General features: G+C 40.2%; 3 protein-coding genes across 4 annotated transcripts; 2 read left to right on the forward strand and 1 right to left on the reverse strand.

Moving 5' to 3' along the window:
* Positions 1-111: 111 nt before the first annotated feature.
* On the reverse strand, positions 112-16,737 carry LOC131893386 (phenoloxidase-activating factor 3-like). Of its 2 annotated transcripts, XM_059243384.1 has the most exons (5): positions 16,625-16,737; positions 5,766-6,131; positions 5,087-5,704; positions 4,759-5,019; positions 112-644 (listed from the first exon to the last, which is right to left on the reverse strand). In XM_059243384.1, the coding sequence occupies exons 2-5, from the start codon at positions 6,117-6,119 to the stop codon at positions 339-341; spliced, it is 1,539 nt and encodes a 512-aa protein (XP_059099367.1). In that variant the 5' UTR covers positions 6,120-6,131; positions 16,625-16,737; the 3' UTR covers positions 112-338. The 2 variants fall into 2 exon arrangements, with proteins under 2 accessions (XP_059099367.1, XP_059099366.1); XM_059243383.1 differs by lacking the exon at positions 16,625-16,737 and having other exon boundaries at positions 5,766-6,169.
* On the forward strand, positions 7,066-10,100 carry LOC131893387 (trypsin II-P29-like). The gene is made up of 4 exons (XM_059243385.1): positions 7,066-7,424; positions 9,064-9,441; positions 9,510-9,765; positions 9,827-10,100. Exons 1-4 carry the CDS (start codon positions 7,335-7,337, stop codon positions 10,006-10,008), a joined length of 906 nt encoding a protein of 301 aa, XP_059099368.1. The 5' UTR covers positions 7,066-7,334; the 3' UTR covers positions 10,009-10,100.
* LOC131893385 (peroxidasin-like) lies at positions 14,439-16,828 on the forward strand. The gene is made up of 2 exons (XM_059243382.1): positions 14,439-14,753; positions 14,827-16,828. The coding sequence occupies exons 1-2, from the start codon at positions 14,587-14,589 to the stop codon at positions 16,778-16,780; spliced, it is 2,121 nt and encodes a 706-aa protein (XP_059099365.1). The 5' UTR covers positions 14,439-14,586; the 3' UTR covers positions 16,781-16,828.
* Positions 16,829-17,611: the final 783 nt, after the last annotated feature.

Raw genomic sequence — 17,611 nt, forward strand, 5'->3', positions numbered from 1 at the left:
AAGTAAAAAGAGTAACTCAGCAGAACCCTAATTTTAACAGGCCAAGGGCATGGTAGAAATTAGAATGTACAGATTAAGATCAATGCGAATTTTATGGGGATGGTTTGGATCTCTTATTGTTCATTTTATTGGTCACCACGCAGCTGTTGTGCCCAAATTCTGTTGTAGACAGTTAAAAAATCATGAGTACCAGACTGGTTCTTATAACTGAAGTTCTTATAATGAGATTTCATTACATTTTCATTGACAAGAATGATTAAAAGAGTCCTTGTGTTGTTGTGTTGAAATAGAACACACCGTTTTACATCACCCAACCTCGTATTGCTCAAATTTGTACTTTATTTCTTCAAGTTCGCCTGAATCCAGGGAACAAATTTCGTAACCCTCGTGTAGACAGCTGGCCTAGCACGGGCACACCGACGATCTCCATAGGAGACGATTCCAAATTGAATCATCATGCTGTTGGGTCCACGTTTGAAGAGAGGCCCCCCGCTGTCCCCGGAACAGACGTCTCGTCCCCTAATCCCGGCGCAAAATTGGGATTCGTTGTCAATTTGTTCGCCACGATGGGTCCGTTCACAATGACTGAACGGCCGGACGGGTATGTCAGCCTTTTGGAGCACTGATGTCTGGACATTAGATTGCTGAAACGGTAATATGCTCTTGATATGTTGGGCTTTAGTAACAAGATTGGACGGAACACGGAATTGCAACCTTTTGACCTGTTTAAAATGGTCTGAAAATGAGTAACTGTCACAATTTGCAAATGGCAACACTGGCAATATTTTTGCCTCAAAAATGGTCTCAAATTGTCTCCAAAATTGATAAAATTGCCAATATATAGGCGTTGACAATTGTCCTTACGGGGAATTTTAAACCTTCAAAACGACTCGTTCACATTGGTACAAGATCTGAATCAAACACCTATTGATTAAAAATTGTGCCTTTTAGAGTTAGTAATGTGGCTTATGTTAAAAAATGTTGTGTTAGCCCCTATATAGGTATTCAACTTTAAAGATATACATCTTTAATTAATTGGTTCTTGAAAAATGAGGCCTATAGTTTCCGCAATTGCACTTAAAGAAATACGAAAATAAAGTAGATAATGTGGTGTCCTCTTTTTTGGCCAGAATCAACCTCTTAGAACGTATTGTACTAGTTTCCATCTTGAATTGTTGCAGATTACATCACTAATATCGGAAAGGAAGTCCGCAAAAAGTAGTTAATAGCTACCACAGTTCATAATCGAAAAGGAGTGTTTCTTTCTTTTTGTACCAAGGATTGGTTGGCTTTATGTCCTGACACCTGTTTTGCAATAGAAATGTCGCATTTTTTGAACATCAATCACATAAGTTGTCATTTAAAGCTTGATAAGAAGTGTCATTGCTGCCATAATAGGATAATTTTGGGAATAATTGCCACTTGTTCCAAGGTTTATGGCCACAACATGTTTACAGATAGCCAATAAAGTAATGAAGCAATGTCAAAGATTCTTTGTCAAGTTGCAACTTCCCTGAGAACAAAAAGGCATTACATATATCTGGCATGTTAAATGTCGTGTAAGCTAATCTTTAGTGTAAGCCACCCTGAAAACATAACGACACAAGGATTTCTATTTTGAATCACGGAGTCACAACAAAAGAGAATATGTCGTGCCAATTGAACCATTCATTGAGTCTAAAATTAGCATTTGATATCATCAGGAGATCTACACAAATGAATTAAATTTGCCAAATCTGGGCCCAAAATGTAGGTTGTAGTTGGTGTAAAATTATATTTCCAAACTCTTCCAGCAATGAATTAGGTGACTGTAATGACACGCATTATCCATTTGCCACAAACAGCATTCTACGAAGATTTATCTTCCAAGATAAATATCAAGTTGAATAAACTCGAAAAAGGGGTGAAACGCTTGAATTAAAACTGTTCAGCAGTGCCTGAAGAGTAATTTGCTGACAATGATTAAAACATGAACAACGCGTTCTTTTAGATGGAATTGAAGGCTCACAGGTCCAACAAATGGGGCGCTAAACTCACGGTCGCACTCTTCTAAAACAGGGCCCTCACTATCACTCGTAAGTGTTCTGAGGTGCTACAAAGGCTGACTCTATCCGCACATATTATATTTGAATGGAAAAGTCTTGGCAAACTTTTTTTCAATTGGCAAGTATCTTTCTCTCTGTTGTAATTTCTTTTCCTTGCGAAAATCTACTTCTACTGTCAACTCACAGTAATAAACGGCGTTAGCTCATGTTTTCTATTGAATCCTGAAATACAATTCGTGCAAGTGTATATGAGCGGTCTAAGAGGTAGCTTGGACACAACTAGAATATTTTCTTTAGATGTCGTAAAGTTCAGACCCTATAACCGGAGGTAAACCCTTGAGGGGAGAAGACATAATATTGTGGTTAGCAAAGTTTCATACCAAGAGTGATTCCCGTTCTCTAAAGTAAAGTTTTAGATGCTTACCACACCCACAGACCGAGAAGCAGCCTGGTACGGAAACGATACTACCATCCGGGAAAAATACATGATGGGATGACTGACTGCCTTCGCTGCTAGGGCGAGGCTCACCCCTTTTTGCGTATTGTTTTTGAAGCTTTTTTGTCGCTGGTACTTTTTATCAACTGCTTGTAAGGCAATAATTGGGACAGTAATCCTGTGACAGCCAAGGAGCGCCAATTTCTCCACCCCAAAAAGTCCACACACGATGATGGTTATCGTCAGCGAATTTAAAGATGCGCCTGATTTGAGAGGAACGAATTTAGTTTTAACCATTGGCCATGGACGAATTCCTTCGATTGCCATATCTTGCAGAAATTTAATGATAGAAGGCTGGTGTGTACTTGTATTGCATGCACATGCGCAAATGCAGCTGTCTTGCTCTCTCTTTCTCTACTGCTCTCTCTCTCTGTCGCTCCGCCTTTCTCTCTCTTAATCTTGATCTTGAGCAGAACGGACGTGAAGATACAACCCTCAGTGTGTATTGGATTAGGGGTGTGTCCTTAGGGACATAACAAAGGCCCTTACCGGTTTTGATATCTGAATAGTCGGTGAAGCATCCAGCTGGCTTTAGGTATCATCCATACATTTTTTGCACATTCGTTAACCAATATTCACATAAATTGAAGGAATTTTTCATCACATGTAAAAACATTAAAAAATAAATTTATCTTTGGTAAAGTACCGTACATTACTGAAATGTATTTTTTTGATCCAGAATAGTTGAAATTACATAATAGATAAAGGAAAGAAAAGAAAATGGGTGTTGAAATTGCGTACATTGCATATGCATTGAGGTCGCTGTGACTGTACAAGCTGTAAATTCAAAGAACTGTTCATTCTTGTTTTTGATCTTGAAATACAGGGTTTAAACAAATTAAGGGCCTCCCTTCTTGCCTTCTGAAAAGTCTTCCACCGCCCTCAAAGAATTGCTGGATCAAATTGAGTCGCACAGTTTCATTAGAAGGCACTATTACACACCCTCCTCACCATACCATGAAATATCCAATTTTTGTCTGAAGGAGATTGGTGACCATCTAATCTTTGCCCATCCAAAGGCTGACTCATGAAGTGTCAGTTTTCTGCCGTCGATCCGGTCTGTTCTAAGGGGTTTTACAGTTCTTGTATGAAGTTTTCCATTTTACAATGGTTCGAGCTTGGACACCAAAAGGCTCACGCACTTCCCTCAGCCTTTAGCTGGCCTTCAGTAGGCCCTTACTTTGGTTCTGACCTGAAGATTGCGCTTAGTTGAATTTTCGACCATTGTTTTTCGTTGCCAACGATGGAAGGGTTGCCAACCGCCTTTAGGCTCAAATTCAATCATTTGTAATATGGCATTATGCTCTCAGCAGTTTCTCTTAATGATTGTAAAAAAAAATCTTTAAGCGTTAAGTAACCTTGTCAAAAAGCGCTTAGGAAGCCCTTAATTTATCTACACCCTGTTTGTTCGTTGTGTTACATTTTGTCTTTTTTGTACTGATTTGATACCTTCGTGTCCCAGCGCTTGAAAGTTATTGGTTGAAAAACATCTTGTGTGCAAAGAAAATTTGGATTTCATACAATGAGAGGGGAGGCATTTCTTGTGGTCTGAATAATAATACAAATTATCTGCATCCAGCATTGGTTAAGAAAACGAAAAAATGCTTCAGTAGGCAAAGTTGGATAAGTATTTGTCCAAAATCCCGGACCCACCCTATGTTGCAGGGCTTCTTAGATCAGCCATTACCAACTTGTTGGTTTACCATGTGTTATATCATTGCTCGTGTCCATTTCTTGTTGTGTTTTGTTTTTACTCATTCAGGCATGCCAATATTTTACATTGAATGCCACTTTTAAATTGTTTGCGAGATCCCAAATCGTAGCTATAAATGCTTGTGTTATTGTTTCAGACTGTTCACCAATATTGTCGCATTTTATTACCTCATGGGTGATGAAGACCCAAATCTGCTTTCCTGTCCATTATGCATCACGTTAATCTGTTAGTAGGACATTTACAGGCCTTGCGCCCCCTTCAGATCTTTTATTGGGGCCGTTGATTATTATAAGTTGAAGGACAGGTATTAATCAAAAACATGAAAACAGACATTTCTTTAGCCGGATATTTACCAACGCAGTCACGCGGAACAAGGACGGAAAAAACACAGTTGTGAAATGATGCTCTCAGTTTGCCGAAAAAGGAACAAAAACTGATGCGTTCCTCATTGAGGAGGTGCCTAATAAACGTTGTTGATAGGACACGACTTAACGATTACTTACCGAGCTGTCGAATTTGTCCTGGATGGTCACCTTGCCCCACCCTATGATTATTGTATCAGTGATATCAGACACCAACCCATCAATGAGGTTTGAGATATCAAAGGCTTCTTTGAGTTTGTTTTCATTGATAGGTAGGCAGATGGGTCGCACTCCTTGAGTGATTTGAGCCGGTTGAGCTAGTCGAATCAGGGCTATGTCGTTCTTGTACTTATCTTGCGGTCCAAAGTACTGCTCATGTTTGACCACGGATTCAATTAAGATCTTCAACAAAGCCAACTCTGTCATGAGTTACTATGAAACAGTACTATGTATAAGCTTCTTTACCCACCCGTTGAGGCTTTGGCATGCATAAAGTTTTGCCCCGGAATGCGGGCAAGCAATCGCAATCTTCTTTGAAGTCTGTGTCACCCAATTTAACCTCATAGTAGTTGCTGCCTTCTGGCAGACAATGGGCTGCCGTGAGAACATAACGCCGATTAATCAAGCTTCCCCCGCATCTGTAGACCACTCTTTCACCCGACGGTGTGTCGGTCTTGTATCCAATGGCTGCAGCAAAAGGGAACTCTCCTGGACGAGCGTCCTCGCCTCCCACAACAAAGGCTGCAGCGTCATTACTACCGCAATCCATGAGATCCGGGAGATAATCGCCGTCTTGGGGAAATGCATTATTGAAGATGATATTTGTGGCACATGTGGAATCCGATTTGTCCGTCTCCAGCGGATTGCTGTCGATGTTTATTGCCCGATCTTGGTTGGTAGAAGCATCATTTTCTGAGCATTGGCAGTAATCCCAATTGCCAGAGATGTGATTACCAGAGTTGTCCGTTTTGATGGAACACCAGAGTCTATCATCTCGATCAAATATTGAAGTGCAGGTATGGAAAACTATGCCTTCAAATGTGAAAGGAAAGACGCAGTCCTGAACTGTTGGACTGTTCACTGCAAGCTGGAAAAGGGACCTTTTGGTAATAATTACCAGATTGTAATAACTTCAAATCCTTTCCTACCGTCTTGCAAGACACGTTTTCAACTTCAGAGTTGTTTTGTCTTCGCAGAGATTCATCTTGGCACGTGGTGAGATCACAGTGTCCCCAAAGACCGGCCCCACTTAAGTGATCACCTTCACTGTTGACCTTGACCGAGCACCAAGGCTTCTTGTTTTGATCAAACTCGGGTGTGCATTTGTCAAATTTCAGACCTCTGTACTTGAAAGGAAACACACAAGGAAGAGGCGTGGGCGTGCCATTGGGCGTGGGAAGGGTACTGCAGGCCCAGCTGAGTGAAAGGTTCATGACTAGCACGATGATTGAGCTCTTGCTGACCATGTTGGATGTTGAATGCTTTGACGATTGTCTCCCCATTGACAACTTGAGCTGGCGACCAAAAGAGAAGGAAGCAATCATTGGAATGGTTGGATGTCAAATAGAGGGAAAAAATCAAGAGGGAAAAGTTCTCATCAAATCCTTGCGTCATTAAGGCTCAAAATCTCTGCACACCTTTGATGGAATTGAAAATTAAATTTGATTTTTAATCTAAATATGATGCCGGGAATTTTTCATTGTTGATACTTCTACAAAGCTGCACTTTCCTCCCGTTTTACAACAGAACCCTTTAAATGTAGCAATAGCTTTTCAACTCTAGAGTTGCTAGCTCTATGGTGAATATTATCAAAACCAGAACCAGTTCCTTGGTCATCACTGGTCTCGCATTTCTCTTAAGAGCCACTTCACAGTCCTCATAAAGGCAAATCTTATGAGCGTGTGCTTCAAAGGCAATTGTATAGAAGAGTTGAAATTAATCCTTCTCATCGCCTTGTCGAGAGATATTTGAAAAATATCATCGATGTTTGAGACTGATGAGTGCTGAAAAACTTAATTGTCACTGGAAATAAAGACCAAAGTCATGAGTGTAGATGCTCGTTTTTACGAGCCCTTTGTTTCAACCAGATAGAGTTGTTTAAAACTGAAAACGACTTTTGATTTATTCCCGAAAGCCGAAATCCAACGAATGAATTGATCTTGTGGAATTGCCATGCCCATTTTCGGTAATTGTCATTGCTCAAACATTAACCCGAAATCGATAATGCCCTCTAAAATAATGAGATGATTCGAAAATTTAAAACAATGCCATCGAATATGGTAGCCATTCACAACATTGAAATTGTTTGTGATTTTAATGAAGGGAGAGGGAAAATAAGTTATGATGGTGCTCAACAAAAGTTCTTTACCAGCTATGATAGTCTCCATCTGTAGTTGTAAGCATGGAATATTTTTAAATACTTTTGCAATAATAGTTGTGCAAACTACTAGCCCGTGTTTGCAAATATTTCTAAAAAAAATCTCTCCAACTTTTGCCTGTATTGATGGTATTACTCGAGTAATTTTTTATTATGTTTTTCTTCAATAAAAGGTGAATATACTTCAACACATGTTACTTATCATTTAGAAATATAATTATCTGAACTAAAAAACCATCAACGTAAAATGAATTTACAAATCAAAGTAAAAGAAGAATGATTGCAAAACCCGAAGAACATGTCAAATCACGCCTGATCCTTGGTGAAGCTGATCAAGGGTATGGCAGGATTTTATCTCGAATCATTCCGCTTCTGTGATTGGAACATGGCAGATCGTGACTTTTTGCTCTTCAGTGGCTTCGCATTTACGGTAAAAAATGGCGTGTTACGCTTACACTTAATAGGAATTAGAACGTTCGCTTCATATGGTTCAGTTTTTGCCACTCATATTTCAGTTAGCTCTCAAGTTACGAGAGAGCGTCCATTTCCTCTGAGGCCTGGAAACTTAGAACTAACAGTTATAAAGACTACTGTCAAATAAATAATCACGGGAGGTTGCGACTAGGGCTGCCAATTTACATTTTCAATGGCATATGACATTACTGGTGGAACATCCAAAGCCCATTGGTTAGCCTCAAAAGGTAACCCTGATTTTTCTTCCGTCAAACCAGGGTTGCTTTTTACTCAAAGTTAACATTTTACGCTACCGATGGAAATGATGGTGCTTTTACTTTCCACGTTGTCTGTCAACCTTGAATTTGAAATTTGGTTTGATCCCATGTCTAGCTCTAGCTATCTACCAGGTAGGTATGTATCCGAAATTTCAATTCAATTGGACATCTCGGTCTAAAGTTTTGCCCTCTCGAAACTTGCAGCTTCACACTCTGAACACTGATTTAATGAGGTAGGCCTCATTTTCTAGTTGCTTTTTTGTAACTTAGAGCACAATGAAGCTGAAATTTGATTTGACTAGCGTTTGTATTGAACAAGAAAAAGGCTTGCTCACGGCGAGGAAAGCATCGTTGGTCAGTTGAAACAGATAAAGCATCGTTGGTCAGTTGAAACAGAAGATGACAATTCTCGACCTATCCTAGTTCGTCCTTATCTCACGGGACCGTCTTCATAAAGCATTTCCCACGCCATTGATTTGATCCACAATCAATGTTTTTGGATTTCCGAGCCAATGTTTGTAAAATGGAGTTAAACTAAAGCTTAGAATTTGACAATGTGTTTCAAATCTGTCCTGTGCTATTCTAAATTCAATTCCAGGCAAAAAATATCCCTCATTTACATCATGCGTATGCCTTTGACTTTGACACGTTTGCTCATCACCGAGTCAGATGGTGACAACTCTCTCGATCAATCAATATCTGCCAATCAAGAGGAATTCTCGCTTTCTTATCACAGCCATCATTAATTCTTTACCTCGTCCTAATGGAATAGCCGCTCTTGCTGTTAAAGTAGCAACTCGCGTTTTAATTCCAATAATACAAACAAACTTGGACTCAACTTGTCCGGGATCGAACAAAGGATAGCATAATGGAAAATGGACGCTCTACAATATGCTGAGACTGCAGCGATCTTTCTATTGAGGTCATTTAAAGTTTCAAGCCAGTCAGACGTGAGATGTCCAAATTCGAACATTTTTACCCATATTTCTTTTCAGGATATTTTAGAAGAATTCGCCTTGTCACTAACTTTTTATACTTCCACAACTGGTATTCCTTAGATATGTCGTTATAACTTTGCCTTGTCTGACGCTTGTATTTTGATCTAAAGTAACATCTTTCCAATCTCTCAGTTCTCTCAAAATGAGTAGTTTTGGTTTCGGTAAATGAAAGGAGGTCGTCTACTTATGATATTAGACTATGATCGTTTTGATTACATATTTCAATATCAATAGAACGAAATAGATACCAAGTGTTATGATGGGAAAAGAACCGAATTGGAATAAAACTCCTACATTATTTCAAAAGAATCTTTTGTTCACCAAGAACATTCCATTTCAGTTGTTCTCCCTCGTTAACACATCAAACTTATCCCAAGTATGCGGAAAAGTGGATGTGAGGAATTGGAATAACGCCAAGATCGTTAATGGGTTACCCACAGAACCGCACCAATTTCCATGGCACGTTGGTGTGCGATCCTTGAGCCTGAAAACAGTCTATTGTGGAGGGGTTTTGCTTTCTAAGGAGTGGATTCTAAGTGCCGCCCATTGTTTTAATACCTTGTCAGCCGATGACATCGATATTCTTTTGGGCAAACAAGACTTGACCAAACACGAGCCGGGTGAACGAAAGAGAAGTGTGTCCGAAATCATTCGCCATCCTAAATTCAATCCTTTTGCCATGCACAATGACTTTGCTCTCCTCAAATTAAAAAAATCGGTATATTTATCTGTCAAATAGTGTATTTCTAGTAGCAATTGTGCATCTTCTCCTTATCTTTGGATTAGGTAATCTTTTCCGAGACCATTGCTCCTATTTGTTTGCCGTGCGATAGGTTTGAGACCCATGAAGGTGCAGAGGTCTGGGTGGCAGGGTGGGGTTCTTCAGGGCCTAATACGAACACCATGGCACACATCCTTCAAAAAACCAACCTGACCGTGTTGAGCGACGGACAATGTCGAGATCACTTCGGTCGAATTCCAAGGGGAGCCTTGTGCGCCATTGGGAAGCACGGTCAAGACGCTTGTGCTGGGGATAGTGGAGGTGAGAGGTTGATTTAACATTTTGACTGTAATGCAACGCAAACGATATGCTTGTTATGCAGGCCCTTTGATGTACTACAATATGGATCGAGAACAATTTGAGGTGATTGGTGTGGTCTCATGGGGCATTGGGTGCGGCCATTTTGGGGTGCCAGGAGTGTACGGTCGAGTTACTTCAGCGTTCAATTTCTTTCACAATTCTTTATGGACTTGGAACAATGAAACAAAATGCGCTAGAGCATGAAGAGTGGTTCAAACACGAAAGTAATGTCCTTTTGATATCAGAACAAAAGAAGGGTATCATTGACTAAATATATAGATAATAAAGATGAATACTGAGAATGACAGTTTCCTGCTATTTTGTTAACAAAAGGTTTTCACATCTTTAAAAAAATCTATACCTATTTCAGTTCTTTAAGAACCCTTACTTGCAACAACACACAGCCCACAGAAAACGGGAAGAGGCACAGTAGATTGCTAAATAAACTGCTCTTGCCTTGCCTTTAGCGCAATTTCTTTTCCGGACATTATGTGACCCGGAACACTAATTATAAATAAGATTTTGATAGAATTAGCCCAAAGCAACACAAACGCATTATAATTCAATAAAAAGGAATTGGCCCAATCGGCTCTTTATTCGGTAGAGGCTGGATGACAAAGCGCCCTCTGAAGTGCAGAACGTAAAACATATTTCGTGCAGCGTAAGGCGTCTATTGATGGGGCTTCATGTAAAATTCTGCTTGACTGTAGAGCCAAGTCAGGAACTAGTGTCGAACTACAATGAGGTGAGTTTTTTAAACGTTCGTACCTTTGAGTTAAGGCTTAGACGCTACCCAGAATGAGCACTCGCTCCCTACCTTGGCAAGTTTATTCTCATACCGGTTAACGTCTAAGCCGTTCAAAAAACAGGCCTCAGGGCTTGAACCGTTACCTAAAAAAGTAGTGCGTTAGCGTCAATTTTTCAGAAAAAAATTGGCCTTAAATTTTGAAGAAAAAAAAAACGTTTTGTGTGATTTCTTTAACATTTAGTGGATATGACGTGAAACAAATGACGAATATAAGAGGGAACAAGCATACAACTGAAGTATTTTGGTGGTCTTATGACACGCAATTTTTTTTTAGTAGGAAAACAATTGTAAAATCAGCCCGTTTTACGAGGAATAATTGTGTAATGAACAGGGCTGTCCAAATGATGCAAATGCATTATTTTCCCCTTTTTCCTTACTTTTTGTAGTATTTGCATTGTTTTGGGCATTTTGCATATTTCACCAGGTTTGCTCAAAAAACCGAGCTTTTCAGCTAATTTTACCCTTTGTTCTGGGATGAAATTCCTTGAAAAAATACAAATCCTGGCAAGATGCAAGACAAATTCTCTCGCACCATTCTACAGTTTTTGCTTTAAATGGCTTTTTCAATGGCCAAAGTATCCATAAAAGAAAGATTTATTTCCTTGGTATACTTACTTGTAAACACAATACAGTTGATGCATGACTTAAGTACACATGATTTTCTATCATGCAAGCTTGTTTTTCTTCATAGTACTTACCGTTTCTATAGTGTATTAGTAACAAAGCCTACTTTTACCCGCTTGGCTTTGGCTGCGTAGCGCACTCTGAGTAAGATAAACCTATTGTAAAAATTGAATAGAAGTTTGTCACCCGCTAATTTATCTTTTCTAATCGACGATCCAGCCAAACTCTACATACTAGGGCTATTGTGGTCGGCCAACTCAAATTCGTTGGTAGCCTTGGTTAATTTTTGACTAATCACAAAATCATACCCTTTCATTTTGATGTTTTCCCCACCTGTTCTTCCCTTACAAAAATATTGAATTTACATCTGTGAAAATGAGAGCCAATGTGCTGGTCTGTTACTATCCTATATCCTTCATGTAACAAATGACGTAACGAGGCCATCCGTTGCATTTTTCAGTGCTTAATGCGAAACAAATATTCCTTACGAAATGCCTTGTCTGGATAACGTTCCAAATTGTCTCTTCTTTCATTTACAGAGAAGCCCATCAAGAATGGAAATCAGAAAATGCGAGTTCAATAACCTTCTCACGCTACACGATACATAGTTCACGTTCTCCTTTAGAGAGGGCGCTATTTGAGTCGGCCTCTACCAAACAACGTGTCAATTGGGCCGATTCCTCTTTATTGAATTATAATGCGTTTGGGTTGTTTTTGGCTAATTCTATAATTATTTATACATTAGTGACCGAAGTGGCTGTCTGACGTTACAAATAAGGGCAATGACAATGACAAACCATTAAAGATATAATTTTAATTTTTAATTTCTTAGATATAAAATTATATTAAAGAGATAGAAGATTCTTAGTTTAGATCCAGCCACTAATCGGCTTAAGAAAACGCCCAAGTGAAAAAAACTTGGGTGCTTACCTTTCACAGATCTTTCCCATCAAATTTGGAACAACTGACATAAAACTTATATTTTGGAGGAAAAAATGTTATTTATACTTTTTTGACAACACGAAAAAAAGAGGCTCCGAAAAAAATTAGTTAATGATCAAACATTTATTTGAAAAATTTACTTTTGGGGGGCTTTTTGAAATATTCAGGTGTTTTGTGAACAATTTGAAAAACAAGTGATAATTTCTGATTAAAATAGTCTGAAAATTCGACTTTAAATTGCAATACGTTTCAACGATGATTAGCGACTCCGAATATATTATTCTTTTTTTTGCCCTCCTTACCGCTACTGGGATTGGAATCCCAGCTTTTCAAGAAGAATTAATTTTACTTAACTTTTATTTTCATATATTACTTGATCGACCAACGAATTAGAGTTGGCTGATCTTGTTAATCTTTGAATATCAGGTTGATCGGGAATTTTAGTAAAAAATCTTGTCTGACGATCTCGATATCTCGATCACGATAACGATCTCATCATGCACACAAACGGGTGAAAAAAGCTACATGCCTGGTCGGAATATCCCTTCTCATGGAACTTGAGAAGGCCAAACTCTCTAAGTTTGGGACACCATTCTGGGTGAGCCAGTTTACACCCTTTGCCTGCCTTTTTGCATCTCTGTCGCTTATGGACATAGCAAATCTCAAGAGCATTCTCTACTATGCTCTCACTCTTTTTGACCTCTGTGACCTCTTTGACTACAAGGGGCATTTCTGTCAAATCATGAGTGTCAGTGCCTGTGTCCCTTTTGCCTACACTTGACTGTTTCATCCCACAGTCAAGTAGTGGCTGGGTGAGACCAACCCAAGCTATTAAGGCTTCCATAATGAAAGGCTTATTGATAGAGGACGGAGTTTTCCCATCCAAAACCAGCTCAGAACAGTTCCTAGCCCCTTCAGAGAGTCCCCTTAACAAAGCTTCCACGTTTATCAAAAGCAAGACTATTTGAGGGATCCTAATAAAAAATACTGGGAACCTGAACAAAAGGTTGAAATGTTATTTTGTTTGTCATGGCAATTTTAGTAATTTTTTAGCATTTCTTTGGTTCAAGAAGAATCTTCAAATGATTTCTAGCAATACTAATACTATCCCGTGTATGTCTTATTTCAATCTTGATTATTTTTTGAATAAAATCAATAACAATCATCAAATATTGCTTGTCAAAATCAATTACATGTTTTGCCGATTTTTCAGGGACAATTCTTCAAGTTTTCAAATCTAGTAAGTCCCATTTACTTCATGGCTTAAAAAAGATACCAGAGCCCAGTTTTTCAAAGCCAAGAAGTGAATTTTAGATCGAGAAAAGATCCAACTTATATAGTGTTGTACGACCTTTTCTTGATCGACGACTCACTCCTGAGCTTTAAAAGACTGGGCTCAGAACAGTACCCTAAAAATAATCAAATGTTCAGTCAATTGAAAGCTTGGTCATGCTTGCATATTTATCATTTCTTTGGCCGAGTCTTTTGCCATGATATTTCTTGGGCGAATAAATAATAGATAAACATTTTTTTTGTTACCTGGGGACGATATTTCGCCGCCAAAAACCAGCCTCTGTCATGATGTGTGCTGATGTGACATCCAAGGGCCCCAAACCACCCCTAATCTTTATACCCAAGGGTGTGAATATCAAAGATCATTTACGAGGACCTATTACAGACAAGGGTCTTGCAATGGGCCCAAAATCAGATCTGGGGTTCCCAAGAGTTTCCTATTGCTTCTAGAAGGGTGAGTGGGGCCCCAAGCCACACAACTAACGGGAAACATTTTTGGTAACCTTCCTCTCCAGACCTCAACGTCATGGACTTTTCCGTAGGGCCCATTCTTGAGAGGAAGACCGGGGTCAAATCGTCCTCCAGTGACGGTCTCCTCCAATAAGCGTTAGAGGTTGATTGGCCCGACCTCGATCATGACATCTTGCCATTCAGTTATTGGAAGACTTGATGCTGATGTTGTAAGAGCCAGGGCAGGTTATTGAGAACTTATCAAAGAGCATCTTTTTAAACACCTGTGTTTGCTTATCAAATTTGAAATTCCTACAATGCTGTAAGATTCTTAGTTTTGATGATACTTAAAGTTTAAGTTGTCCCGCATATTCGTGGTCGCCCTATAATACATTCAATTTCAACAGGGATTTCTTACCTCCTTGCATCCTATGACAAAAAGGACATTGTGTCGTGTAAATCGAAGAGAAACCGGCATAACATTGAATCATTTGTAACTGAAATTTGATGTACAAACACGCCTTGAGATCTCGTAATTTATTCCATCCCTAGCCTTTACGTGTACCTCAACACCTATAAAACAATGGCATGTGCAGCAAAATAATCACAGTTCATCAATAACCTCTAGCTTTGAAACTTGAGACAGAAGACAGCTTTCCTTTATCATGAATAGGGCGATCTTGGTCTTGAGCCTTTTTTTAGCCTTTGTGGCAGCCATTGACATAGACGCTGTTGCGAAAGAAGCCACAAGGAAATGGGAACAGGAACAAGAACAAAAGGTCCTAGACGGACTAACCACCCCCATTTCTAAAAGGAGAAAAGTCACGGACGAGTAAGTGTTGGTTGACACCAACTCGGGATCATTGTAAAGACTTTACCCTCTCCCTGGAATTCGTTCATTTCAGAACCAAGGCCATGAAAAGATTTAACTCCTTGGTGGACAACATGCTGGCGATCCTAAAGACCGAAGAAGGCAAAGAAAAGGAGAGCCTCTCCTTAATTGCCGATTCCTTATCATCGTCACCGCAACCATTTTTGAAAACGAGCAAATATTCAGGCGACAATGTTGACATTGCCGAAATCTGCAAAGGAGTTGTTCCACGTTGTGGCAAATTGGCTGGGCACCCATTTCGAACATTGAACGGGGTATGCAACAACCTGGACAACCCAAGATGGGGCTCCATTCTGACCTTTATGCGACGGTGGAGGCAACCCGCTTATCAAGATGGCCATCATGTTCCTCGTGGAGGATTTCCTCCATCTATGGCCGGTCGGAAAAAGCGTTCCTTACAACGAAAAGAAACCTTGTTGCAAAACCAGAATGGGCTTGGTAGTGGACCTATGATGGTCAAGACATGTTCTCATTTGGCGGCTGGTGATTTACCGAACCCAAGGTTAGTCAGCAGGACATTCCATCCCGATCATGATGTCCCAGACAAGATTGCTACCCACATGGTGGCCATCATGGGGCAATTTCTCGACCACGACGTAACATTGACCCCTGAGGAAGAGGCGGAAGGTTGTTGCTTTGGATCGGAAGAAAAGGCGTGCTTCCCCATTCAGGTTGACGAGGAAGACCCATTCTTTCATCCACATGAAGTTGACTGTCTCGATTTCACACGGTCTTTGGCATTTTGCGAGCACTTCTTCAACCACCGGGAGCAGATCAATGGCATCACGGCCTTTGTGGACGCCTCCAACGTTTATGGATCGACCAAAGCTGTGGCACATTCGTTAAGAACACTTTCGAAAGGCTTGATGAAGATTTCTACCGAAGGCGGTTATGAAATGCTCCCAATCATTAACGGAACCTACCATGCAGGAGATATTCGAGCGTTGGAGAATCCAGCACTAACCTCCATGCACACTTTGTTCCTTCGGGAGCACAATCGAATTGCCGAACAATTATACCACATGGATCCCAGTTTAGATGATGAAGAGATCTACCAACGAACCAGACGCATCGTTTCGGCTGAGATGCAAAATGTGGTTTATGGAGGCTACCTCCCCGTTGTCCTCGGCTCAGTGGCCATGGATCAGCATGATCTAGGCCTTTCTCTCACTCCTTCAATTTACAACCCATCACAAGACCCATCCATTAGTAATGTATTTGCTACAGCCGCCTATCGATTCGGGCACTCAATGATTCAAGGGATAGTAGATATGGTCAACGAGGTAACCCGAGCCCTTGAAAGTGGGTACAAGCTCCAGGACAACTTTTTCAACCCGGCCCACTACCTGGCTTTCAGCGGAGCCGGCATGGAGAAGATCCTCGCCGGACTGGTTAGTCAACACGCCCAAACCTCTGACCAATTTGTCGTCGATGACGTCACCAACCATCTCTTCCCACAAAACGGTGCCGCGTTTGGCAGCGATCTCGTGGCCCGGAATATTCAACGAGGCCGTGATCACGGGTTGGCCAGCTACAATGCGTACAGAGAATTTTGTGGACGCAAGGCTGTTTGCACATGGGAGCAAAAACCAGCCGATATTTCTTCTTCAAACTGGGAAACTTTGAAGGATCTGTACAACCATCCCAATGATATTGACGTGTTTGTGGGAGGCTTAGCGGAGAACCCTTATGCAGATGGACTCACAGGACACACATTCCAGTGCATCAAAAGCAAGCAATTCCAGTTCTTAAAGTACGGGGATCGTTATTTTTTCACCCATGCCAATCAAGCGGGATCCTTTGAACCTTACCAGATATCAAATTTACTTCAGCGAACTCTCGGGGACATCATTTGCGATAACACTAAGATTGCTGAAGTTCGCACGGATGTATTCAAAGCTAATGCCCCATACAAAGACTGTCAGGATAGAACTGAACTGGAAATTGAGAGGTTCAAAGAACTGTGATAACATAATTGACCGGATATTCACAACCTCATTGGATAATAAATACATTTTGGCATATGTTTTCGTGGTATTGTGTTGTATTTTGTAATTTCTTTTTTCTCTTACATTCCAATGGTACATTTCCGCAATTCCAATTTTTTGAACATCCATTATTCAAATTAGCCCAAATGAAAAGTATAAGTTGATGAAAACTCTTAGGTCCCTATCACTCAAAGATTTAATGAATGCGTGGTGTGCGTACGTTGGTTCTTAAGAAAGGGCCGCCAGAGACAAAATCCTATGAACAAATATGACGTCATTCTTTGGGTCTTATTTCACAAAATGATCTCTTGGGCTTTGGTTGGTCAATCTGTGCCAAGGTGTCTCTCTGCGTGGCCTTTAAAGCATCTCCAAATCCGATCATAATGCTGGATCAAAGACATCCTTGCCAAATCTGTCAAATCACGTACAATCATTGATCAGGAATTCTCTTCATTTAGCTTTAAAAGACAATCTCAAACTTCATTGATCAACCCAATCTTTATTAGGAGTTCGGTGGAAACTTCGGGCTTGGAGATTGCAAAGGGAGGTATGAGAATGTTGACATTGCGTAGCGTTCCATAACAACGAGTTTACATGGGTCCCAGATCCAAAGCAAACACATTTACATAAAAATCTGTGGTTCTTCGAGCTATATATAGCTTTAGCGACCCTTCAGGTACCCTTAAACATTCTTTGAACGCTTTAAACACCACTTTTTAAGCCTTTTTCTTCATTTTCTGTTGAAAAATGCAGAGTTTGAATCTCGCATTGCTTTGATTGCAGATAATGATGCCTGAGCAGTAACATAAG

Source organism: Tigriopus californicus, chromosome 2 (genome assembly GCF_007210705.1).
Source record: "Tigriopus californicus strain San Diego chromosome 2, Tcal_SD_v2.1, whole genome shotgun sequence".
NCBI lineage: Eukaryota > Metazoa > Arthropoda > Copepoda > Harpacticoida > Harpacticidae > Tigriopus > Tigriopus californicus.

Coding starts and splice junctions, on each gene's coding strand:
- LOC131893386 (XM_059243383.1), bottom strand. CDS start 6,161: ATGATTGCTTCCTTCTCTTTTGGTCGCCAGCTCAAGTTGTCAATGGGG. Junction 5,020..5,086: donor GCATGCCAAAGCCTCAACGG/GTGGGTAAAGAA, acceptor GCTTTGTTGAAG/ATCTTAATTGAATCCGTGGT. Junction 645..4,758: donor AGGACAAATTCGACAGCTCG/GTAAGTAATCGT, acceptor TTACCGTTTCAG/CAATCTAATGTCCAGACATC.
- LOC131893387 (XM_059243385.1), top strand. CDS start 7,335: ATGGCAGGATTTTATCTCGAATCATTCCGCTTCTGTGATTGGAACATG. Junction 7,425..9,063: donor TCAGTGGCTTCGCATTTACG/GTAAAAAATGGC, acceptor ATTCCATTTCAG/TTGTTCTCCCTCGTTAACAC. Junction 9,442..9,509: donor TCCTCAAATTAAAAAAATCG/GTATATTTATCT, acceptor TCTTTGGATTAG/GTAATCTTTTCCGAGACCAT.
- LOC131893385 (XM_059243382.1), top strand. CDS start 14,587: ATGAATAGGGCGATCTTGGTCTTGAGCCTTTTTTTAGCCTTTGTGGCA. Junction 14,754..14,826: donor AGGAGAAAAGTCACGGACGA/GTAAGTGTTGGT, acceptor CGTTCATTTCAG/AACCAAGGCCATGAAAAGAT.